At 47.0% G+C, this 25,948-nt stretch overlaps 1 protein-coding gene across 2 annotated transcripts in view; it reads right to left on the reverse strand.

Annotated features, from left to right (window-relative positions):
* Positions 1-25,948, reverse strand: part of LOC126539811 (uncharacterized) — a 152,473-nt gene that overhangs the window by 48,633 nt on the left and 77,892 nt on the right. For both annotated transcript variants that reach the window (XM_050186638.3, XM_055075744.2), the window contains exons 4-5: positions 7,732-7,822; positions 5,106-5,251 (exon numbers count right to left, since the gene is read on the reverse strand). In XM_050186638.3, the coding sequence (XP_050042595.2) occupies positions 5,106-5,251; positions 7,732-7,822 (237 nt within the window). The remainder of the gene's footprint in view (positions 1-5,105; positions 5,252-7,731; positions 7,823-25,948) is intronic.

Raw genomic sequence — 25,948 nt, forward strand, 5'->3', positions numbered from 1 at the left:
GGCTTAAAACAGTGCCTAAGAAGACATTAAAAGGATGTCAGGTCCTGTAAAACACTAGCGATTCTGCTGTCTAACAAAATTTTAAAAATCATCAACAAGTCCAGAAACCTTTAATGCCTTAAAATCTTGTAGATGGGTGGCTACAGTCCTGTCACGTTGAGCTAAAAAGAAATCGCTAAGCACCTGCGTAATGCGAGACTCTATGCAGACACCATGTTTCTGTAAATACACACCATAAATTCATTCCGCATAGGTCGAGTTTAGATAAATATGTAAAAGTTCTATGAACCCTGCCACTGATGTAGAACAGCGTTCGGAAACGCAATAGACCCAAAGCACTCGATGCTGTCTTCCACGTAAACAAGCAACTGGTCATGAGGGAGCGAATAATACAGATCTTTAACGTCTACAGACATGGCAGTCATGCGCTTGTTATAATTATCTGCTGAAAATGCTACAATAATTTCAGAATTTTTAGATTTAATGTTAATTTTCGCAGAAACCCGCATAAGCGGGTATTACCACCCTAGGGCCAACAAACCACTCCTTTCGTATTCGTCCTTCCACTCGAAGCTTGTTAGACGGGAAATTGGGAACATGTGCTTCACCAATGCCATGAAAAAATCATGCCCTGTCGTGGTACCCGTCAGCCTGAGCGAGCAAGCCAGTCGATTTTCTGCGGCTGGTTATCCCACAGATGTGCCTGTTTCCGTGGTGGAAAGCTTAGTGAAGAAGTGCAAGAAGGGGCGTGGCGAACAATCCACCGAAAGGAAAAAGACGGCGGTGATTCCGTACATGCACGGTATCTCCCATAGGCTAAAGGGGCTTGTCAAAAAGGCGAATGTGAAGCTGACATTCTCTGCCCCAAACAAGCTATCAAAGTTGTGTAAGTTGACGGACCCTTTTCCTAAACGATCGAGGGGATCAGATGAACTTCAGTTTGGCCTAGTTCGTGTTTACTGCATATCATATTGACCGCTGATAAAGACGGGGACAGCGGAAGAGAACACATAAACGACGCGGGTGGTAACTTTTAAGTGGTTCATTGACGGCAGCCCGTGGGCATATATAAGCAAATAGAACATGCGCAGAACGCAGCAAACAAGAACGCTCATCAGCCTAGCGGGGCAACCAATTATAAAAAAAATCTATTTCCGATTGAAACAACCTAGTTAAAGTGTCACTAACACAGTATTGGCCTTTCTTTATAGTGTGATAAGCCTCCATCAATTCGCTTGCAGTCGGGTCCTCGCTTCTCCCCAGAATCTTTATCTCCTTAAAAAGAGGTGCACAGTGACAGGCATTGCAGTGCGCAGGCAAGTGCGCCAATTAATCTTTCATTAACTTCTGTTCGTGTTCCCTGGCTCGATCGTTCAGGCACCGTCCTGTGTGCCCTATGTAGGCCTTGCCACACGCCAGGGGGATTTCGTACACAACTCCTACATTGCATTTTACATACGGCTTGGTATGGTTCTTGCCAGAGCCTTGCCTTCCTTTAGGATCACTGGAGGCGCGGGGGCAGAGCCGCGCCAGCTTAAAAGGGAATGAAAAGTCAAGGGGGCTCCAAACCTGCCTGCCACCTTCCTTAGGTTGTGAGTGACCCTATGCATATACGGTTCCACTTCAGGTCTTACGGCCATAGCAGTCGTCCTCACCCTTGCTTTGCTCCTAGATCCTTTTACCTTCTGCAAGAGGGTTTTCACCACTGGCGTCACCATCGAGTCAGGAAACCCTGCCGTCTTAAGACGGGAAATGTGATTGTCAAAGGCAAGCCGCATTTTGTGCACACACGACTTGCGGAGAGCCGATTCTAAGCAGAGCATGGCTACTCGTCGTTTAACAATCTTTGACTGGGTGGAGTCATATGGCACCCTTCTGTCGCCGAGGGGAGTACTGCCAGCAGGCGTGCCCTTTAGCAAAGAAAATGCTTAGGTCTAAAAAACGCAAGGAATTGTCGAGTGGAAGTTCGTGAGTAAAAGAAAGCCCCTTACCGAGTTGTTTAAGAACGGCTAGAATGCTGTCACAAGAAGTTAAACTTCCCTGCCCGTTAAAAACAATTAAAAAATCATCCACATATATAAACACGTTTAAAATATGCAAAAACGCCCCCCCCCCCAAAAAAAAAAAAGAGAAGCCTGATATGGTAGCTAAAAAACTGGTAGCTAAAAAAATTTTACACAAAAGCGGCGCAATGCACGAGCCGATGCAGATTCCACGTTCCTGCAGAAAGAAGTGTTCGTCAAAAGTGATAGAAGTGCTATTAAGGTAGGTTTCTAAAAGCGTTAAAAAATCTTCCACCGAAATACCAACTGCGTTCTGGAAGAGAGTAGTGTCATTTTCTTCAATACACCTCCTCAGAGCAACAGATCTTTACGAGGAATGGAGTAGAAAAGATCTCCTACATCAACCGAACAAGCCGGACCTATGTCCTGGTTAGCCCTTAGAAAATCAACAACCTCGTGAGAGCTTTTTGTAACAAAGGGTTCTTATATAACAAGCGCCTTCTAACTCTTTAAAATGAACCAGCTAACTTGAACCTGCCACGTTTCACTCTTGCTAACTGTTGTGCTGAATGGAATGCCAGGTTTATGTGTCTTCGCAGCAAAGAAAACACTTAGCGTGGAGCCCGAAGCGCTACTGATGTCCCTAGCTAGTTTATCGAGATTAAGAGACTTGCACATTCTGATAACCCGGCTTTTTACTCTGGTTTCAGAGTTCCTAATAGGTTTAAAATTCTTCTACGGTGCCGCGGAGGCTTTAGCACCAAACAAGCCCTTCGGAAGCACAACAAATTCCCCCGCTTTGTCTGCCTCTAAAAGTACAAACTTGTCTTTACAAAACGTCAAAGTCCTATGTATGGCTGATACTGTTCGATTGGAAGCCGGTTTTGAGACACTCCTCCTAAGACAGGCAACACTTTCCAATATATACCGGTCATCGTGATCCTGCGGAGCCTTCTTGGCCACCCGCCTGTTCAGAGCAGCCAGTTCATGGGTAGGAACTTGGTGTCCGGCGCTGTACTTCAGTCGTTTAGCAAGCAGGGCGGTCACGTCTTCTGGGACGCTTGCGTCGCTCAGCACAAGCGGCTTATTTTCTTGTCCCCGACTAGTCCTCGTACCGTTGCATGCCCTAAGGAAATGACCAACAATGTGGTTCCAGTAGTACTTGGTCAACTGATGACAGTCACGTCTAGCAGACTTCAAATCCTGTTCCGCATGCCCTTATGTAGCTTTAGTAAAGCATATGATGCAAAGCGAATCGTTGAGCAGTCTAACTTGCCACCACAACTCTGCCCAAGAGAATTTTGCATAGGCACTTAATGTGACCCCCCGACGGAACGACACACCCAAACAGTGCACTCACTTCCTAAAAGGATCAGGCCGTGCTTGATACAGAAGCGGATGAATCTTGCCCGGCAGGTAGCCGCCACGATGCAACTGATGAGTGATTCTTCGTCTGAAGACACGAAAGACGATGGAACACAGAAAGAAGGGCCATCTGTGCGAGATATATGCTTCAGAAGAACTTCAGTTTGGCATAGTTTGTGTTTACTGCATATCATATTGACCGTAAATAATGACGGGGACAGCGGCAGGGAACATATAAACGACACGGGCGGTAACTTGGTGTGTGGCAAGTGCTACATAGGGCAGACAGGACGGTGCCTGAATGATCGAGCCAGGGAACACGAACAGAAGTTAACGAGAGATGAATTGGCGCACTTGCCTGCGCACTGCAATACCTGTCACTGTGCACCTCTCTTTAAGGAGATAAAAATTCTGGGGAGAAGCCAGGACCAGACTGCACGCGAACTGATGGAGGCTTATCACATAAGAAAGAAAGGCAAAGACTGTGTTAGTGACACTGCCATTACGTTGTTTCAATCGGAAATAGATTTTTTTTTTCTAATTGGTTGCCCCGCTAGGCTGATGAGCGTTCTTGTTTGCTGCGTTCTGCGCATGTTCTATTTGTCTATATATGTTCACGAGCTGCCGTGAATAAACCAGTTCAATGTTACCGCCCGTGTCGTTTATGTGTTCTCTTCCGCTGTCCCCGTCTTTATTTGCGGTCAGTATGATATGCAGATCAAGTGGATGCAACAGTGAAGCATAAGAATAAATTCGTGGAGTGCTCGCAAGGGGTGGTTTACCGTATTCCGTTAACTTGTGGTCGGGCATACATAGGGCAAACTGGCAGATGTCTCAACGAAAGGCTTGCAGAACATAAGCGAAATGTGCCAAGACCTAGGGACGGTAACCGTTCTGAACACTGTCACGATTGTCCCAGCAAAACGTGCAAGCCAATGTTCTGCGCATGCACAGCGGAGACCAGAAGGAAAGATCGCTGCATGCGTGAAATAATTGAAGCCCGGTTGATTTGAAAAAAGGGAGCAGACTGTGTTAGTACAGGTTCAGTTAATCTTTCTGACAAGGAAATCGCGTTTCCGGACAGAAATTGGGTGTGCGTGCGTACAGTGTGATTAATCTTTGGTATTATTGTGTCTTTTGTATGTTTTCATACCTGCTTCGCTATATATCTGCCTCTGTGATTCAATGAACGTAATTGAAAGTTAGCACTGTCCTAGGTTTCTGTCACATCCCTGTCTTTTTGAATTGCGCTAAAGGCTTTGTCATTATGAGTACACACAAAATTTACAGCTGTTGCACAGATGCACAAAAGAAAACGGTATAGGAGTTTATGCTACAGTTCACAGAAAATTAGGTAAGACACCCTGAAGGAGGAATTCCAGCAACATTTTAAGTCGCTGACATTCATTTAGTAAATAAAAGCAATTCCCTAACTTTCCAATAATTCTTTTAATTGTTATGATGCCAAATGGGTGGTGGGGGTAGGTGGTTGATCGTAACCTACATGGAAATGTAGTGTCTCTTGGAAGCTACATATCGTTTGGTAAGTTATTGCTTGAAATAAATAAAGCCCACAAAATATCAAAAATAAATGTTGCCCGGCGATTCAATTAAAAGAGCTTGCTCTCTCCTACAATATTTTCTCGCATTTAGAGTGTTCGCTTTGTGTGATTTTTCTTTACTAATGCCACAACGCATACTACATGTACGTGTCTTTTTGAAAAGTAAGTACATCACCTTTCACTTCACTCATTTCGATGGCCACTTCACTTCGGCCATCCAGACATCCTAGAAGGCGCATCGCATCTGGCATGAAGTGAGATGGAACATGTATTTTCTCTGCGACAGAGTTCATGCAACCTTTGAAAGGGTCTTCAAAGTTCCTGAAAAGAAAACGCAACGTCCAGTTAGCTTTGGTCTTCTTTATGCTTCAAATGACCTAACTTCACACTTGAGGTCATGATTGTATTCGCACACAGGATTTTTCCTGTGCATCGAAAAGATTGTTCCAGTTTTAGTCTTTCATTCAAGTGGGGCGCAGGGGCACTTGAAGTGCCACATCTTTAAAATGCGATATTTGCCGTTGATTTCACTTAGAAACCTGGAGCAGCGTACATAGAGATTGGCGGTAATTCGCCTCCAATTCAAGTGGAAAGTTCTCCTTCTTCCTCATTAATTTCTATTTTTCTTAAGTAAGAACGTTTATCGCATTTTCCGGCATTCATACTTATAAATCTAATTCCACAGGGGAAGAAAGAATGCCGTTAACTTACACTGTAAAGCGACTTGCACCCTGAAGGGTGCTTTCTATATTTAACTTACACCATTATACTGTACAAGGTGTAAAGTTCTGAGTTATAAACCGATTTGCTCCCTTAGGGATGCTTAAGGGTGTAAGTCAGTTTACAGTGTAAGTTATTCTTCATACTTAATATTGTCACGCCGTAGTGACGATGAAGAAAGCAGCAAAACGGAGAATGATGAAACTAGTGTTTTATTGAGTGAACTTGTGCCCTCAAAAACAGTATACACTCAAAGAACGACGACAGCGGTGAACACAGTCGGCGATCGGTGAAAATCTGATCAGCGGGTCAAGCGTGTCAGCTTTTATACATGAGCCATCGAACGTTCCAGAGTAATTGCAGGTGCCCCTGCGTCTTCCAGAAAGTTCCTTACACCACTCGCGTCGCGTATGCATGCAATCAGATTACACAAGTTTGGGCGACGGCAGCGGATAGAACCCTCGATAACATTCCAGAAACTTCCAATACATGCAGGTGCGTCCCGCGCTGAGCGATAACATTTGTTAGGCGGTGAGAAGCACTAGCCCAAAGAAGACAAGTCCACGTGTGAATACTATCCCTACCAGATGGAACGTTATCTTTTAATTTTATTGACTAACCTTTCTACTTCACAGGGTGTGATTGGGTGTAACATTATGGAACTCATAGTATTGTCATTATCAGTGATTGGGTCTTCGGTTACATTATTTTGAGGCAGTAGTCCACCACAACACAGACATTACATGCCTCGTATGCAACACAACTTCGGCATAGCATGCCGCGTAAATTGCCAGCAGCTATTTTTAGCGTCGAACAAGGTTTTGTGTTAGGAATAAGGTCTCCAACTTCCTTCCATACTTTTTTAGAGTCATATCTAGTGTTTGAGAATAGCGAATTGTAATCCTTAATTTCAGCGCGCCTCAATTCAGGTCAGCTCGTTCTTGTGCGTTTTAAATGCAACAAACTCATTTCTCTCCCTTGATTAAGCAAATCCTGGTACATATAGTTCTTTCTCGTTATTTTTTCTAGCGGGAACACTAGATATCCACGGCTTCCTCATTTCACGGCTACCATTATAATAATCTGTTAGCGGGACTGCCTGCTCATAGCAAGCCACTAATGCATACAATTTGATTTGCATTGATTACGATTTGTTTTTGTTTTTTCAGCAGGACGCACCTACCACTAATCAAGCTCATTACGAAAAATAGCCTGAATTTGACTGAAGACAACACTGAAGAATAAATTAGATTGCGCACGCCGAGCAGCATACTTGCTGCTCTAAAAACTTGGCTCAAGTAAATTGAGCAGTTTGTACATCCATTTGTGGGACATTACGGCCATTCACGCATGTTCTTTTTCCTTTTATGGATACATTATGCAGGTCCAACTAATATATTCGAACCTTGCTGACGCAGAGCATTCATTGAGCGGTTAATAAATGGTATACAGATTATTAGCCTGCGCACAATTCGTTTTTACGTTCTTCCTGCGCAACCTTCATTTGACGCACTAAACTTTTAGGCTATGTAAAAATTGAAACCTCAATTAAGACCAATGCACACTCCGAGACGTTGACGCGGCGATTTCACAATGTCGAAGGTGACGTACGATGCTTGTCGAGCAAGCAATGATAAGGAGAGGCCTATGCAGGTAGAAGTACGACATATTGTACATGCGTGACCGTCAAGTGGCAGATACCCATCCTGAGAAATTGACCAAGAATAGACCCACGCCCTAGAGCACTTGCTTAGTGGCCCAAAATTGGGGTACCGCAAACATAAATAGAGAAGACGATCAAAGAAGCCGTTAAAGATTGTGGGCTGTTCCACAAAATGTCGGTGTGTTTTGCAGAGAGCCATACAATGCTTTGTATAGGAACAACAGAGATGGTACTAATTTTTGGTCTACACTTGATGCTAAGTAAGCCAGAAGGCTCGGCGCGATACCGACCGACCCAGCAGCAGCCACGCAGAAGGCCCGGAGCAGGGGGTCACGAAATAAAGTTTCGAAGTCACTCACGTCTATAAATACCTGCTCCAACGCTTTGCATTCCAAGCAGAACAAGAAGGAAGCCGTACCTGCAGTCATCATCGTTTGCTATTTTATCCAAGAGCTGAAGGGCCCTATCGCATCTGCCGTCTTCGGTGTTCCCCAGAATCTCCCGGAATCCTGGAACAATGAAGAAGGGTACTGTGCACCAAGAAGAACACTAACAAACAACTTTACACTTCACCAATCACTGTACGCCGTGCGAGAGTTCTACATATGACATGTTTTCATAGACTTACGCAGTTCGAGTAAACAGCACTCGCTGTGCCCAGCCTGTGGACGCAACGCAACGATAGTAGGAAGGGTACAAGGACTGAATAAATTGTGTTTTAATTAGGATGCGAAAAAAAACTGCATCTGCAGTATGCTTGTACTTCCGGAGAAGGATGAACATGCAACCTAATATGTCCGGTCCATCCTCATGGTGCAGCATGACGATATGTATAGCACCATTAACGTAGAATGCGGCGTCAAGAATAACAACGACATCAATGCCATCCACACGATGTGATCTACCAAGACGACATAATTATTTTTTTTTCGGGTGTACGTCATGTACGTCATAGAGGGCAGGGGGTGAACAGGCGAAAGTGATTTAAGAAGGTACACTAGTAGAACAGACGACATATCTCAATAAAAAGTATACAAATAACCATACAATGATAGAGATGCAGAGAAAATAAAAGTTGCATGTTTGCAGCTGGACGACGCTTTTACCCCTATTTATGGCAACGAGGACAGAAAACGTGTGTACATTTTGGTGTGCACAGTGTACAATCAACCACAGTGAATAAGTGAAAATGCTTAAGGTGAAATGTACAATCAGTGTGCGGTAAAGCAGTGTCTTTCATGAGTACAAATGACATATATGAATACATAGTATATAATAGACATACTTAATTATTTTCGTTTGCCACATGTTAAAAATTTAGGATATGAATATTAACGTACAAAAACACAGACAGGATGTAAAAGTGTCTAGAAATGTACACTGTCTTCCCTCACTAAAGGGTACACGCGAGCGCGGGGCGTGCACTCTGCGGCGGCTGCCTATAGCGCCATCAAGCGACAGGTAAAGAAAGCACGTGCGCTTTCGGCGTCATCTATTGGCAAACAAAATAACGAGTCACGGTCGGTGGACAAGGGCTGCTAGAGCACGCTCCCTCTCCGCTCGCGCAACGGGCGACGCCTGAAGCGCGTCGTCTGCTGCCAACGAATTGAGCGTGGTGCACGAGCACGGGCGAAACGTCACAGCGCTCTCTCTCACCTTACGCGAGTTGTGCTTCGCCTAAACTAGAGCTATGTAGTCGAGAACGATGCACCCGGATGAAGGTTTGGTTGTGTTTTATCCATCACTGAATGATACCGAGTATGATACTCTGTATCAAGCATGATGCTCTCCATCATGCGAGCTCTGTGGCTTCGCTGTGGAGCTCGCATTTGCATAAGTAACCACTGAATAGGTTTCCAAGAACACGATATGCAGCATTATAGTTGTCCAGCGAATAAAGGTGTGAATGTTCATGGAAACATGCCTAGCTTCAGCTGTATTATTGTCTCTGCGTCGCGAATGAAAGTATAGATGCCAGTTTCTCGTAAGGCTTGCTCGAGGATAAGTTCCAAACCGACCTTATATGGCATTAACCCCCGAATTCGAGTGCACGCGAGGATCTGCGAGGACTTCAAGAAGACGACGATAGGGATTCCCCTCGGCTAAATGGTCGCTGTGTGTGTGCTATAATCGGCAGCATCCTTGAAAGATGCTGCATGGTTGCCAGCCGAGCCGCAGCGCTATGACCAATGCGGTCGGTGGACCAAGTTCGAGTCTAGGATCGTTTAAGAATACCGGGGTAAAGATAGTAGTGATAATGCGCATGCCTATACCTGTAACACAAGGGCTCGAAAATACTACCAGAGAGAAATGTATGATACCGACGGCCTTACATGCTGGACTGATAAGAAGTGATATGGACATATGTAGTTTAATTCCTTTTTTGTCGGCCACGAAGCAGAAGACCATCAAAATGGCTCGTGTTCCGCTCGAGCAACGCCCAAAAATGACTGAGCTTAGTATAGCTGGCTACATCAACGGTATACTGCGTCGACTACAAAGTGTGATGACGTAACGCCAAGTGCATGCCGTGCCACTTCGTCATCACGGGCACTGATATCAGCAGCGGATAAGTAACCGCTGCCTATAAAAAGCGTGTGCAAAAGAATAAACGAGGATTCCTTGTTCTGCACCGGCCACTGTCGTTTTGTGGAGTACGGCTTCTCGGTTGCCGCACGCTACTACACAAAGAAGCCACTAAAAACCGTGAATAGGGTCGTTCAGGCCTTCACGAAGAACGCCGTGCGAAGGACGCTCCGCACAGGCGCAGACCTCGGGCAGCAGCATAAGACGAAGACTGTGCGATTGTAGCTGATGTAGCAGTGAGACTGCAGACAACAGTTCGTGAAGTACTGAAGGACCTTGGTGTTCAGGCGTGTGAGACGACTGCGAAGGGCCGCCTTGCAGAATCTGGTCTCAAAAAGAGGGTTGCTTGCGAGAAACTGCTGGTTCGAGACACAAACTACCAGCGCCAAATGAAACTTGAACAGCGGAGCGCGTGGCCCAAGCATAAGTTAAGATATAGTCATGATATAGTGCGCGCCGTCCAGTCATCACCATTGACAGGCGTGCACATCCGGTTTGGCCGCACTGCGCGATCCCCCTCTAGTGAGATAATCTCGCTTCTATTCTGGTTCTTACATTTGAAAGAGAGAAAAATAAAAATAAAAATGAAGCGAAAATATTGCAGTTTACGGCGAGTCTTGTCGCACAGATCGCCGAAACCACAAGTGCTGTCGGTGCCAACAGTGGTGCGCGTGGTGCAGCTTGCACCGTTATCGCAAGGTCCCGCGCGGGCGAATCTACCTTGCGGTGACGGTGCAAACAGCACCACGCGCACCGCTGTTCGCGCCGACAGCACTTGTGGTTTCGGCGATCTGTGCGACAAGACTCGCCGTAAACTGCAATATTTTAGCTTCATTTTTATTTTTCATTTTCTCCCTTTCAAATGTAAGAACCAGAACAGAAGCGAGATTATTTCACTAGAGGGTGATCGCGCAGTGCGGCCAAACCGGATGTGCGCGCCTGTCAATGGTGATGACAGGACGGCGCGCACTATCTTTGGGCCACGCGCTCCGCTGTTCAAGTTTCATTCGACGCTGATAGAAAAATGCCAAAGGCCTGCAGTTTGCGAAGGACCACGCAGATTCGTCTACCTCTAACTGGGAAAGTGTTGTGTTCAACGACGAGAGCTCATTCACTAACCGGTGGGTCCAGAGGCAAAGGGTGTGGGGCCCAGAAAACAGCCGGTAGATGACGTTTCCTGCTGAGAGGTGAATATATTACTGTAAGAAATGCTGGAAGAACTCTACTGGACGATCACCCTTTTTTATGCATTGTGCGATATTGTAGTGTCTTATATCGCGTCGACGGCAGAGAGAACTTGATATTCAAGCCACGGTGCTAGATTACGTTCACAAGCGTTAATGTATAGTTGTGTTCTCTAATAATACTAATGTTATTACCCTCATCAGTATAGTTCGTATTTAAACATACTTTAGCGCACGCTGAAGGGATAGACACGGGAGAGGGCTGGCAACTGCCGCAAATGGAGGCACACCACCAGCCCCATCGTATTTCGATATGACGGAATAGAAAATAGGAAAATAAGTTTAAGGAAATAGGAAAGTGAATACAAAACCTAAAACAATGTGAAACGCACACTTGAACAGCCGGCAATAAATGCGTGCGCGCAGCGGAATGCAGCATGCTTGCCCCAAAGGAATTCGGAATAAGTTGAGCGACTGTTGGTTTGGTGTCAATGCACGATCTAATGATAGCCCTATTGCAAGAACCAGCGTCTTCCACTGCGAAACCAGCGTGTTTTTTGGCACTGGGTCGCACTGGGTACACTGGCGCTCGCTGGGACTCACTGGGACACCAGTGAGAACGGTAGATAAGAGCTGGGTCACACTGGAAGAGGCGCTAGTTCCACTGCCATGACGCTGGGGCGCACTGGTTTGAGCTGTACAGGCGCTGGTTCTCGCTGCAGTTCGCTGGCTTGCACTGGAAACTGCGCTGGTTGTGTTTGTGCCGCGCTGGTTCCAGTACGCAAGAACGAGCGCTGCTGAATAGTAAATGCTTTATACAATTTCATCGCTTGATACAAGTCTCTTGTCCTAAATAACGCTACATCTTGGAGTCATAAAACCCTGTTTCGTTTCGCAGGTTGGAATACAGGTGCGTGAGCTGCTCTGTTTATTCATGGACAATTGACACTGAAAATCACTTTCGTTTTTTTTTTTTTCATTTTCCCTTTTCACTGGGCGGATCGCTAAATTCTTGAAAGAAACCACCCAAACGCACAGGACACCGCGTTTTTTAGTAGTTCGCACGTAACGTATGACTGGGAGTTGTCGCCGTTGTCGCAGTGTTGCGGAGTGGACATGAAATGCAGAAGCCGTTCCGACGCGCCCGAACGGACCCCGAGTTCGAAGCCTATCTCAGACTGATAGTGCTACGGGACAGTATTTGCGATGACGAAGCGGCGAGCACTGTGAAGACGACGACGACGATTAGAGGCTAGCGCGGGCTGTTGCCTCTTGGCCAAGTGCGGCGTATTTCCTTGTAAATATACTTGTATATAGCTTTTCGTCTGCGTCTTTCTACGGAACATATCGATCAGTGCTCGATAAGTGCTCGCAGCGATAGGTTTCGGTACTGCTCATCGGCGATGTTAGCGAAGGCAGACACAGAAAATGCCGTGGGCGGTACTACTGTCGGCGTCGTCAGGCTCGTCGACCGGGTAGCGAGACAGGCAGTCGGCGTCCTTGTGTAGTCGGCCATATTTGTAGGTGACAGAATACGAATATTCTTGGTAGCGTAAGACCCAGCGGCCGAGTCTTCCTGAAGGATCTTTTAGTGAGCATAACCAGCAAAGCGCGTGATGCATGGTCTGCGACAACGGAAAAGGGTCGGCCATATAAGTATGGGCGGAACTTCACAACCGCCCTAACTATAGGGGCAGACACCCGCGCTCAGTGATGGAATAGTTGCGCTCCGCGGGTGAGTGGAGCGTGCTGGCGTAAGCGATAACACGGTCGCTGCCGCGCTGTCGTTGTGCCAGTACTGCGCCAATTCAGTGACTGCTGGCATCAGTACGGACTTCGGTAGGCGCAGAAGGATCGAAATGGGCCAGAACGGGAGGCGTTGTGAGAAGGTCGATTAGATGCGAGAATGCAGAGGCCTCGTTATCGCCCCACTGGAAAGGGGCGCCTTTTTTCAAAAGCTCGGTTAGTGGTCGGGCTATGGCCGCGAAATGTTTCACGTTGTTAGATATGGGGCTGTTTTCTGAGCCCCCTTCGAGTTCCCCAGACCACATCGAATCGCACCACAGCTAATTGAGAAGCGCAGAGGCGCGCACGGGCAAACAAGTTGAGGGCCCCCATTTCGTACGCCGCCGGTGGGGCTATTCAATGCTTGACTCTGCTAAAAAGCGAAGGGATAGCCCGGCATTGTTGCAAGTAAATTGGGTCCCGAAGCCAGACGGCTGTAATGCACCGTGACAACAAAACGGCTGTGATGTACCGGGAAGGCCTGGCAGCGTCTCACTGGCCGCCTTTGAAGAGAGCATTGCACCACAGCAAGGCAAGACCGCGGGGAGCCGCCGGGTGTGACACCACCGCACGGGTGCCTACCATTGGCCGAAGGTGGCGTCATCTGAGCGGGCTCTCCCATTGGCCGAACATGACGCTCCTTCCAGAGATCGAAGGGCTTAAAAGACTCAGACCGAGAGGATTCCAGAGCATTCCCGGATTCACCTCTCTCGAACTTCTTGCCGCGGGCCGCAGCGTCCGAGTTGCTGCCGGCCCGTAATGACTGTACGACTGTTCATTGACGTCTCACTGTATATAATGTAAAATAAACCTTCCGAAGTGTTTCATCCCGAAGTCCGTCCCCAACTCCTACAACGTAACGGCGGAAGTACGATCAAAGGCCGATGAAGCTGGCACATCCTTGACACACTTCGGAACAGGGAAGTGCGTAACAGCGTGAATCTTGCCTGGGACCGGTTGCACTCCGTTCGCGTCAACGAGATGTCCAAGGACGGTAATCTGGCGACGGCCGCATTGGTACTTCAATGCGTTGAGTTGCAGACCGCCTCGACAAAAAACGTACAGGACTGCTAAGAAGCGCTCGAGGTGCGTAGAGAACATTGGGGAGAATACCATAACGTCGTCCAAGTAGCACAGGCACGTGGACCATTTGAAACCGTGAAGAAGGGAGTCCATGATGCGTTCAAAAGGGGCAGAAGCGTTACATAGACCGAACGGCATAACTATGAATTGATAAAGACCGTCGGGTGTTACAAAAGCAGTCTTCTCGCGGTCGAGATCGTCCACGGCAATCTGCCAGTAGCCGGAGCAAAGGACAATTGAGGAGAAATAGCGAGCACCGTGGAGGCAGTCAAGGGCGTCACCAATCCGAGGTAGGGCATACACGTCCTTTTTGGTAACCTTGTTATTGTGCCGATAATCCACGCAAAAGCGTCATGAGCCATCTTCCCTTTTTACCAGCACAACAGGTGACGCCCATGAACTACATGACGGTTTAATAATGGTCTTGGCAAGCCATTCTGCGAACTTCGGCGTGAATAACTTGACGCTCAGCAGGTGACACACGATACGGGCGGCGATGAATAGGAGGGGCATCGCTGGTATTAATGCGGTGTTTAAAAGTTGTAGTTTGGGCCAAAGGACAATTCTTAAAGTAAAAAATATTGTGGTAGGAAAACCGAACACGCTAGAGCTCACGAGCGTGCTCGGGCGGCATGTCGCATGCAATCATTTTCTGTAAGTGGGCGATGGTACAAGTTGCCATCTGCGATGGTAGAGGCGCATCGGCTGAATTGTCGTCTACTGGAATAGATGCTACTGAGTGATCCTCAAATGAGCAAAGCTGGGACAGAGACATCCCGCGTGGCTGCACTTGCGTCGTCAAACCAAAATTCACCACTGGCAGGCAGACGCAATTCACCGTAATAGATAAATCTGTATGATGTACTGTGATGCCGTGTGTAAGGAGGACGTCTTGCATAGGAGCCGCGATGTAGTGACCGCCGGGCCCTGGACACTCAGTCAACGTAAGTCAGTGCCGAATGTGGCAAGCGAACGAAGTCGACGGAACTGAGGCGACTGGGGTGTGGTTCAGCGGGATCCAGAACGGGCCGGTCAAGGCGTAGAGCACTGGCGGAACAATCGATGAGAGCAGAATGTGCGGAGAGGAAGTTCAAGCCGCGGATGATGTCGTGGGGACAGTGGGCGATGACATGAATAGCATGATAGTGGAGTGATCGGCGAAGGAGACGCGGGCGGCACACATACCAATTACGGGGGCTGTTCCGCCATCGGCGACACGGACAACAGGCGTCGTGGCGGGCGTGATTATTTTCTTCAGGCGGTTACGAAGGCCAGCGCTCACTACCGACAAATGCGCCCCAGTGTCCATAAGAGCAGTCACCGAAACGCCATCAACTTTAACGTCAAGGAGGTTCAGATGAGTTGACAAGGTCAGTAAATGATTTGGCGGCGTAGGAAGCAATGCAGCGCCTCCTCGAGGCACTGCATCGTCTAGTTTTCCGGCTGGGAGCGGCGTCCGAAGGGAGTCGGCGAATAGGAGAGACGGGGCTGGGGAGAGCGACATTGTCGTCGTTGGGGCGAAGGCGAACGAGAATAGGGGCGTTTCGGCGCAGGAGAATCAGTGGAGGCATTACGGAGCGTGCGGCATAAAGACGAGATGGGCTACCGGGGGGGGGCGAGAGTTGGCAGTATAAGTAGACCGGGTCGGGGACACCAGCGACTGCGACAGTGCCAAGAAATGTGCCCGATTCGACGGCAGTGAAAACAAATGGGCCTGTCTGTCGTCAGCAGTGCGCCATTAAGATGGGTTGCGGAAACGTGGTGGGTAATAGGATGCGGGACGGGGCGGAATCGTAGAAGCCGCGTGGGTATCAGGGCGATGGGCCGAGTAGATGGTGTGAAGACCCATGTTTGCGAACTCCTGACAGACAACTGCCTGGATCAGGGAAGCTGTGACTGCAGGTGCGTTGTAGGGGCTGGAGTAGAAGGCAGCCGGATAGGCGGCCTCGTTCTCACGCCGGACAATCCTGGTAACATCGCCAGTGTTGTTGGGACGAGGAGCGTCGGCACAGGAAGATGTCGCTGGGGTGTCGCGCAGACGGGCAAACTGCTGGTCGATGCGTCTGCTTTTAGCGAGTTCCAGGCGGCGGCAGTCCTTTATAACTGCATCCATCGCCGCCACGTTGTTGAAAACGAGCAAGTTGAAGGCGTCACCGGCAATGCCTTTGAGGATGTGGGATACCTTGTCTGACTCAGTCATGTGTTCGTCAACTTTGCCGCATAGAGCCAAGACCTCCTAAATGTACGTGACGTAGGGCTCTGTTGACGTCTGCAGACGGCCGGAAAGCGCCTTCTGCGCGGCGAGTTGGTGACCGTAGGGGTTGCCGAACAAGTTTCGGAGCTTTTGCTTAAGCGAATCCCAACTGGTGAGCTCATCTTCGTGCGTCCGAAACCAAACTCGAGCTGTGCCACCGAGGTAAAAGACTATGTTGGCGAACATGATAGTAGGGTCCCACCGGTTATTACGGCTGACGTGTTCGTACAGGCTGATCCAGTCCTCAACGTCTTCCCCATCTTTGTCCGAGAATACGTCAGGATCACGGGGAGAAGGGAGAGCGATGTAGGTCGTCGATGTGGCAGCAGGTGTCGGAGTCGGCGGAGTCGAGTTGTCGTTACCGGGAGCCATGAAGGAAGGCTCGACGTACCGTCCACTGCGAAGCTCCGTGACGAGGTACAAGGAACGTCCACCTCCACCACCAGATATGTTACGTAGGAAGACGCAGACGAAAAGCAATATACAAGTATATTTACAACGAAATACGCCGCACTTGGCCTAGAGGCAACAGCCCGCGCTTGTCTTTAATCGTCGTCATCGTCTTCATACTGCTCGCCTCTTCGTCATCGCAAATACTGTTCCGTAGCAATATTGTCGCACCGATAACAAAGCTGAGGTGATTCGTGCGCTTCCACTTTCTCTATTGTATTAAAAAAAGTTCTTAGGCTCAAATACACACATTTTAACTTTCGCCAGCTACCCGCGCCGAGATCGGTCCCAACCAAACCTTAAGCCTATAGCGCATCCGCCGAGTCCCTCTTCACGCTATCGGCGCGTCTAGGCTCTGGAATCAAGAAGTCTACCAAGGATAAATCACTCTATATTTCAGCTTTCGCATTGCCGTTCTTAAATAAACAATTTTTTCATGTCTATAGTGCCAGCACAACAAGCGATGACCGCAGATGTGACGCGTCATAAACACAGGTATATGTGCTATCGCCGAAGGCTCCGAGCCCTAGCCTCCACTTCTCTGACGAAGATATACGACTAGACAGACGCGTTGACTGAAAGGCATCACTGTACTAAGAAAACGTTGAATATCCATCGTGTGAATAACAAGAAACGGCTATCGAAATCGTCAGTAACAGCCCATACAGCGTCTCGGGTCGGCGGTACATATAGGACTTTAAAATAGTTAAAATAGGACCTTTAAATGTTAAAATAGCAATCGCAAGTGAAAACCGATGTTGTGGCACTTCCGAGCATGCTACTGAATACGGACCGCAAATTTTTCTTTGTAGTACAGGCGTGAGAGTCAGTTGCTGGGCGATAGCGCATCTACCATGTCTGTGCGAGAGGTAGCTCTGCGAGACTAAAACTGTTTCTCGATTTTGACATGGCATATTATCCGTTTAAGTTGATTTTCTGGCGTGGCGGAGAGGTACTTGGGATCTGTAGGTCGGTTGATCAAATCCTGTTCGGGGTAGTTGTATTTTCACCCTTTTATTTTCTTGTTTTATTTCACTAAAAGGCTCTTTGTTGCTTTCTGTATTAAAAGAAATATAGATGGTGTCCAGGCACCGCATATTCAACGCGCTAGAGCTGTGTTTCGCACGAGTAGCTAGCGCCTCCCAGTACGCCGCGCCTTCCCAGCGCCCCAGCATCCAGCGCGCGACACTGGGACCATAATCCGGCGCACTGGGTCCCAGTGCCACTGGGATTTGCAAGAGGGAGTTTTCTACAGATACCGACCAGAACAGCTCTCGCGAGTGGCTGCAAGATGCCGTTTGGCACTGTGCGTGTGTGGCCTCGCCAGAAAAGAAGGCCTTGGTCCAATAGTCCACATAGAGAACAGATTCACGTCTGCTGGCTACTGCTCAATCCTGGACGTCGTGATGGTGCCCTGCTTGCTCAATGCGCCCTTCCCGGAAAGTGATGACATCTTCCAGCAAGCCAACTCGCCCGTCCACACGTCCCGAAGGGTGACAAGCTTTTTCGAGGATAGCGCAATCAACTTTCAAAGGTGGCCAGCCTATTCTTGGGGCCTTAATATTATCGACAACCTGCGGGGCATTTTAAAAACCGCACGGGCGGGTTGTTCTCTGCATGGTCTGTCGGCTGATAATGATTGGAGTGCCATAAAGGAGGAGTGGGAGCGGCTGAGAAGCAACAGGTCACTAACGGTCGCCTTGCATAACAGGCTTACCAAGTATTAAATTGACTGGTTATCCCTTTCCTCGTCAAATAAACTTCATCGGCACGACGGTTTAGTACAAACGAAACGGAAAACTGAGAACGACACTTTACCTAAAGCCAATGGATAGCCAGCAATATTTAGACTACAACAGTCGTCACCCGCGACGCGGCAAGCAAGGAATTTTTCTCGGCCAAGCGAAACTAATAAGAAGAATGTGCAGCGAAGATAACAATTATATCGACCACTTAAATGACCATACAACAATATTAGCAGAAAGAAACTATCCACAAGTTGTTCTAGAAAGAGCTTATGATGTCACGTCAAGATTGGAGAGACAGTCGGAATAAGCAAAGAAACAGCCTACACCAGAATCGGACAGACCGCCAGCCTTTATAACAAAATATTCCAATGCACTCCCAAACATAAACAACATTCTACGAAACTACCACCCAATATTACCAAGTAACGAGCGTCCGAGAAAAGCGTTCCAGGATGTACCAAGGGTTACCTATCGCCACAAAAGTAACTTTCAAGACATGTTAGTGAGCGCAAACGCCAGCCAGCATCATTGCCCCGTAATAATAGCGTGTTGTCGCCCCAGGTGCGAAACCTGCAGGCAACTTCTAAGTAACATTAGAATTAAAAGCATCGCAAACAGTCGTACACACGAAGTCAAAACTAGCCTTACTTATACAAGTTCGTATGTGATTTATATGCTTGAACGTTCCTACTATAAGAAACAATATATTCGCGAAACGGAAGTATCAATGAGCGCCATATTAAATGGACATCGTGAGGACACATCTAAATAGCTTCCCAAAGCCATCGCCGAGCATTTCAACCAACCAGGTCATAACTTTGAGGAACCTTAACTCTACATCTTACGGTCAAATTTCCGTTATGAACGAGAAAGAAAATACGGACAATCATACCTTATCCATAAGTTCAAGACATTGCAACCAATAGGCGTAAACGTTTCAAAGGGAACTTTAGATTGTATTCGCTCTGCTAAATTTCCACCTATGGGCAACAACACTTAGTTTGGTTGCTTAGTGTGTTTTTTTTTCGCTTTCTTTTTCTCTTTATATATCTTTTTTCGCCTTTCTTTCCTTTTTTCCTTTTATTTATTTATTTATTCAATTTGAGTACTTTTTATTATTATTTTTTTATTTCACGACCACCGGTATCTGCCGCTCCTTCTGTTATCTCCTTCGCGGACAGGATAGCGTACGACCCCTAGCGAAGCTGATAATAGAGGGGTACTGTGCACTGCGCTGACACGCCGAGTGAGACACGGCCGTTGACATGCGATTGACAGACGGCCATGTCACCGGCCTTGTGCACAGCACTCCTTTATCCCAAATCCGACCCCCTTGCTGTTAACACACCTTCGCTCGTTGCCGCACCCACCCGCCTTACCCTCACTCGCCTTTCAAAGAACCCTGCCTATATATATTGTGCCGAGGAAAACATATGTCTCCTTGAAACAGACAAGTCCACTTGTTGAAACGTTGGCTCCCGCTTTCATCTTGTTCTCGTTTTGCTCATCGCGACCCTCAGGAATGGCAGCTGCCATGGCAGCAAATGGGGATGCCACGAGGTACTGAGAGGTGTCTAAACACAAGATATCCCCGCTTTTTGTTTTGGTGCTCAAGACAAAACAAGAATTTACGTATATTTTTTATGGTAATAAACGTATCTGTTTTTGCATTTTGTGCTCGCGTCTTTTACACTACATATGCAACATTTGATTAAAATTTTTGCAAACATTTGAAACATTTTTTGCTTCAAGTTTCTTACGTAGCAGCATCTCCTTCGCTGTCATCGAGGCCAGGGTGCTTTGATTGTGCATGGCATTATAGCATCAAGCGCGGATATACCAAACGACCGAGTACTTTCTCTGCCGCTAGATCAGTACTTCCGGGTAAGTGGGATTCTGCCTCGAAGGAAAATTTACACGGCGTTCGGTGAGGCACTTTCGAAAAAACGAACCCCAATCAAACCTTCGCCCGAGTGCATCGCTCTCGCCTACGTAGCTCGCTTAGGCGAAGCGCAACTCGCGTAAGCCGAGAGACAGCGTTGTGACGTTTCGACCGCTCTCATGCACCACGCGTGGTTTGTTGGCAGCAGACTAAAGTCCCTTGATAATTTGAAAGTAGCGACGCTCTTTGAAATCTGCCGCCGCCGCGCGACCTACTCGCCTCCTCCTCGCTGCGTTTTTTTTTTTTTTTCATTCTTCCGGCCTGCTCACCAGGTTTTTGTTGCGGTTGTCCTCAGTATGCTTAATACTCTGGGGCAGCTGCATCACCTCGCACGTCTCTAACTGTTGTTATTCAGTCGGAAGGGCAGCATTACAGATTCTGCTTTGCGCCCTGAAAAAAATTTGTGGCAAGTATACCCGTGGTATTGCAGGTGATGAGCGTTAGCTAGTCAACATTGAGCTTTTTCGTTTCAAGGCGAAAGCCTTTAGATCTCTATGTTTCAAGGTCGCGTTGTAAACTGGAAGTATCACGTGACCCAAGGAAGGCCAGAGGTGACCTAAAACTTGTCCACCCCTGTATAAGAAAATGGTTACCCAAGTTAATTAATGAATCATTATGATTGACATAAGGTGTATTAGGGAGGATAACGGTTGATTAGAGTGCATTAAAGAAGATTAAGGTGGATTAGAGTGTATTAAAGAAGATTAAGATTCATGAATAAAGATTAAGGTGGGTGGAGGAGGATTAAGGCGGATTATGGTGGATAAAAGTGACGGGTTGATGAAAGGGTATTAAGACCGATTAGGGTAGATTAGGGCGCATGAACGAGGATTAGGGAGGATTAAGGTGGTTAAAGGAAGATTAAGGTCGATTAATGCGGGTTAAGGTGAATTATGGTTGATAACGGAGGATTAAGGCCGATTAGGATGAATTAGGAACACAACAATCAAACCCCGGCCCTCCGTCCCTAGCAGCTGCGAAGCAACTGACCACGGCGGTGGTCAGACCTGCGACTCAGCAGATGGTGTTAAGAATCCCTGGCTCCGGACAGGCCGCCATTAGAATCAGAACCTGGCAACGTTTAACGCTAGAACGTTATCTAGTAAGGCGAGTAAAGCGTGTCTAGCAGTGCTATCGGAGGAATTAGAGGGCAGTAAATGGGATATAATAGGGCTCAGTGAAGTTAGGCGGCCAAAAGAAGTATATACAGTGCTAAAAAACGGGCACGTCCTGTGCTACCGGGGCTTAGCGGAGAGACAAGATCTAGGAGTCGGATTCCTGATAAATAAGAAAATAACTGGTACCATGCACGAATTCTATAGCATTAACAAGGGGGTGGCAGGTCTTGTTGTGAAACTTATTGAGAGGTAGAAATCGAAGGTCGTATAGGTCTACATCCCTACATCCAGTCATGATGACAAGGAAGTCGAAAGCTTCTAAGAAGACGTGGAATCGGCGATGGGTAAAGTCAAAACAAAATACGCTATGCTGATGGGCAACTTCAGTGCCAGAGTAGGCAAGAAGCAGGCTGGAGAAAAGGCAGTGGGATATTATGGCATAGGCACTAGGAATAGCAGGGGAGAGTTATTAGTAGAGTTTGCGGAACAGAATAACATGCGGATAATGAATACCTTCTTCCGCAAGCGGGATAGCCGAATGTGGACGTGGAGGAGCCCGAACGGCGAGAGTAGAAATGAAATAGACTTCATACTCTGTGCTAACCCTGGCATCATACCAGATGTGGACGTGCTTAGCAAGGTGCGCTGCAGTGACCATAGAATAGTAAGAACTCGAATTAGCCTAGACCTGAGGGGGGAACGGAAGAAACTGGTACATAAGAAGCTGATCAATGAGTTAGCGGTAAGAGAGAAAATAGAAGAATTCCAGATCAAGCTACAGAACAGATATTCGGCTTTAACTCAGGAAGAGGGCCTTAGTGTTGAAGCAATGAACGACAATCTTGTGGGCATCATTAAGGAGTGTGCTATAGAAGTCGGTGGTAACTCCGTTAGACAGGGTACCAGTAAGCTATCGCAGGAGACGAAAGATCTGATCAAGAAACGCCAATGTATGAAAGCCTCTAACCCTACAGCTAGAATAGAACTGGCAGAACTTTCGAAGTTAATCGACAAGCGTAAGACAGCTGACATAAGGAAGTATAATATGGACAGAATTGAACATGCTCCCAGGAACGAAGGAAGCCTAAAAGCAGTGAAGAAGAAACTAGGAATTGGCAAGAATCAGATGCATGCGTTAAGAGACAAAGCCGGCAATATTATTGCTTATATGGATGAGATAGTTCAAGTGCCTGAGGAGTTCTATAGAGATTTATACAGTACCAGCGGCACCCACGACGATAATGGAAGAGAGAACAGTCTAGAGGAATTCGAAATCCCACAGGGAAATACCGGAAGAAGTAAAGAAAGCCTTGGGAGCTATGGAAAGGGGGAAGGCAGCTGGCGAGGATCAGGTAACAGCAGATTTGTTGAAGGATGGTGGGCAGATTGTTCTAGAGAAACTGGCCACCCTGTATACGCAATGCCTCATTACCTCGAGCGTACCGGAATCTTGGAAGAACGCTAACATAATCCTAATCTATAAGAAAGGGGACGCCAACGACTTGAAAAATTATAGACCGATCAGCTTACAAACTATTTACTAAGGTAACCGAAAATAGAATCAGGAACCCTTTAGACTTCTGTCAACCAAATGACCAGGCAGAATTCCGTAAAGGATACTCAACAATAGACCATATTCACGCTATCAATCAGGTGATAGAGAATTCTGCAGAATATAACCAACCCTTATATATAGCTTTCATTGATTACGAGAAAGCGTTTGATTCTGTCGAAACCTCAGCAGTCCTGGAGGCATTACGGAATCAGGGTGTAGACGAGCCGTATGTAAAAATACTGAATACTGAAATACTGAATACTGAGGCAAAGCAGATAAGTGGGTCTAAAAATTAATCTGCAGAAAACTAAAGTAATGTTTAACATTCTTGGAAGAGAACAACAATTTACAATAGGTAGTGAGGCACTGGAAGTGGTAAGGGAACACATCTACTTAGGACAGGTAGTGACTGCGGATCCGGATCATGAGACTGAAATAATCAGAAGAATAAGAATGGGCGAGGGTGCGTTTGGCAGGCACTCTCAGATCATGAACAGTAGGTTGCCATTATCCCTCAAGAGAAAAGTTTATAACAGCTGTGTCTTACCAGTACTCACGTACGGGGCAGAAACCTGGAGGCTTACGAAGAGGGTTGTACTTAAATTGAGGACGACGCAACGAGCTATGGAAAGAAGAATGATGGGTGTAACGTTAAGGGGCAAGAAAAGAGCAGATTGGGTGAGGGAACAAACGCGACTTAATGACATCTTAGTTGAAATCAAGAAAAAGAAATGAGCATGGGCAGGACATGTAATGAGGAGGGAAGATAACCGATGGTCATTAAGGGTTACGGACTGGATTCCAAGGGAAGGGAAGCGTAGCAGGGGGCGGCAGAAAGTTAGGTGGGTGGATGACATTAAGAAGTTTGCAGGGACGACATGGCCACAATTAGTACATGACCGGGGTTGTTGGAGAAGTATGGGAGAGGCCTTTGCCCTGCAGTGGGCGTAACCAGGCTGATGATGATGAGGAGGAATTAGGGTAGATTAAGGTGGATTAGGGACCATGGAGCTGGATTAGGTTTGATAGAGGTAGATTAGGGTATATTAAGGTAGATTGGGAGTATTAAGCAGGATTAGATGCATGAATAAGGATTAGGATGGATGAAGGAAGATTAAGGCGGATTATAATGGATTATGGTTTATAAAGGAGGATTAAGACCGTATAGGTTAGGCTAAGGTGCATTAGGGGCGATGTAGGTTGATTAGGTTGTAATAAGGTGGATTGGGAGTATTAATGTGGGTGGAGATCATTAAAGTGGATCATCATCATCATCATCATCAGCCTGATTACGCCCACTGCAGGGCAAAGGCCTCTCCCATACTTCTCCAACTACCCCGGTCATGTACTAATTGTGGCCATGTTGACCCTCCAAACTTCCTAATCTCATCTGCCCACCTAACTTTCTGTCGCCTCCTGCTACGCTTCCCTTCCCTGGGAATCCAGTCCGTAACCCTTAATGACCATCGGTTATCTTCCCTCCTCATTACATGTCCTGCCCATGCCCATTTCTTTTTCTTGATTTCAACTAAGATGTCATTAACGCGCGTTTGTTCCCTCACCCAATCTGCTCTTTTCTTATCCCTTAACGTTACACCTATCATTTTTCTTTCCATAGCTCGTTGCGTCGTCCTCAATTTAAGTAGAACCCTTTTCGTAAGCCTCCAGGTTTCTGCCCCGTACGTGAGTACTGGTAAGACACAGCTGTTATACACTTTTCTCTTGAGGGATAATGGCAACCTGCTGTTCATGATCTGCGAATGCCTGCCAAACGCACCCCAGCCCATTCTTATTCTTCTGATTATTTCACTCTCATGATCTGGATCAGCAGTCACTACCTGTCCTAAGTAGATGTATTCTCTTACCACTTCCAGTGCCTCGCTACCTATCGTAAACTGCTGTTCCCTTCCGAGACTGTTAAACATTACTTTAGTTTTCTGCAGATTCATTTTTAGTCCCACCCTTCTGCTCTGCCTCTCCAGATTAGTGAGCATGCATTGCAGTTGGTCCCCTGAGTTACTAAGCAAGGCAATATCATCAGCGAAGCGCAAGTTACTAAGGTATCCTCCATTTACTCTTATCCCCAATTCTTCCCAATCCAGGTCTCTGAATACCTCCTGTAAACACGCTGTGAATAGCATTGGAGAGATCGTATCTCCCTGCCTGACGCCTTTCTTTATTGGGATTTTGTTGCTTTCTTTATGGAGGAGTACAGTGGCTGTGGAGCCGCTATAGATATCTTTCAGTATTTTTACATACGGCTCGTCTACACCCTGATTCCGCAATGCCTCCATGACTGCTGAGGTTTCGACTGAATCAAACGCTTTCTCGTAATCAATGAAAGCTATATATAATGGTTGGTTATATTCCGCACATTTCTCTATCACCTGATTGATAGTGTGAATATGATCTATTGTTGAGTAGCCTTTACGGAATCCTGCCTGGTCCTTTGGTTGACGGAAGTCTAAGGTGTTCCGGATTCTATTTGCAATTACCTTAGTAAATACTTTGTAGGCAACGGACAGTAAGCTGATCGGTCTATAATTTTTCAAGTCTTTGGCGTCGCCTTTCTTATGGATTAGGATTATGTTACCGTTCTTCCAAGATTCCGGTACGCTCGAGGTCTTGAGGCGTTGCGTATAGAGGCTGGCCAGTTTTTCTAGAACAATCTGCCCACCATCCTTCAGCAAATCTGCTGTTACCTGATCCTCCCCAGCTGCCTTCCCCCTTTGCATAGCTCCCAAGGCTTTCTTTACTTCTTCCGGCGTTACTTCTGGGATATCGAATTCCTCTAGATTATTCTCTCTTCCATTATCATCGTGGGTGCCACTCGTACTGTATAAATCTCTATAGAACTCCTCAGCCACTTGAACTATCTCATCCATATTAGTAATGATATTGCCGGCTTTGTCTCTTTGCGCATACATCTG

The sequence above is a fragment of the Dermacentor andersoni genome, chromosome 2, assembly GCF_023375885.2.
Source record: "Dermacentor andersoni chromosome 2, qqDerAnde1_hic_scaffold, whole genome shotgun sequence".
NCBI lineage: Eukaryota > Metazoa > Arthropoda > Arachnida > Ixodida > Ixodidae > Dermacentor > Dermacentor andersoni.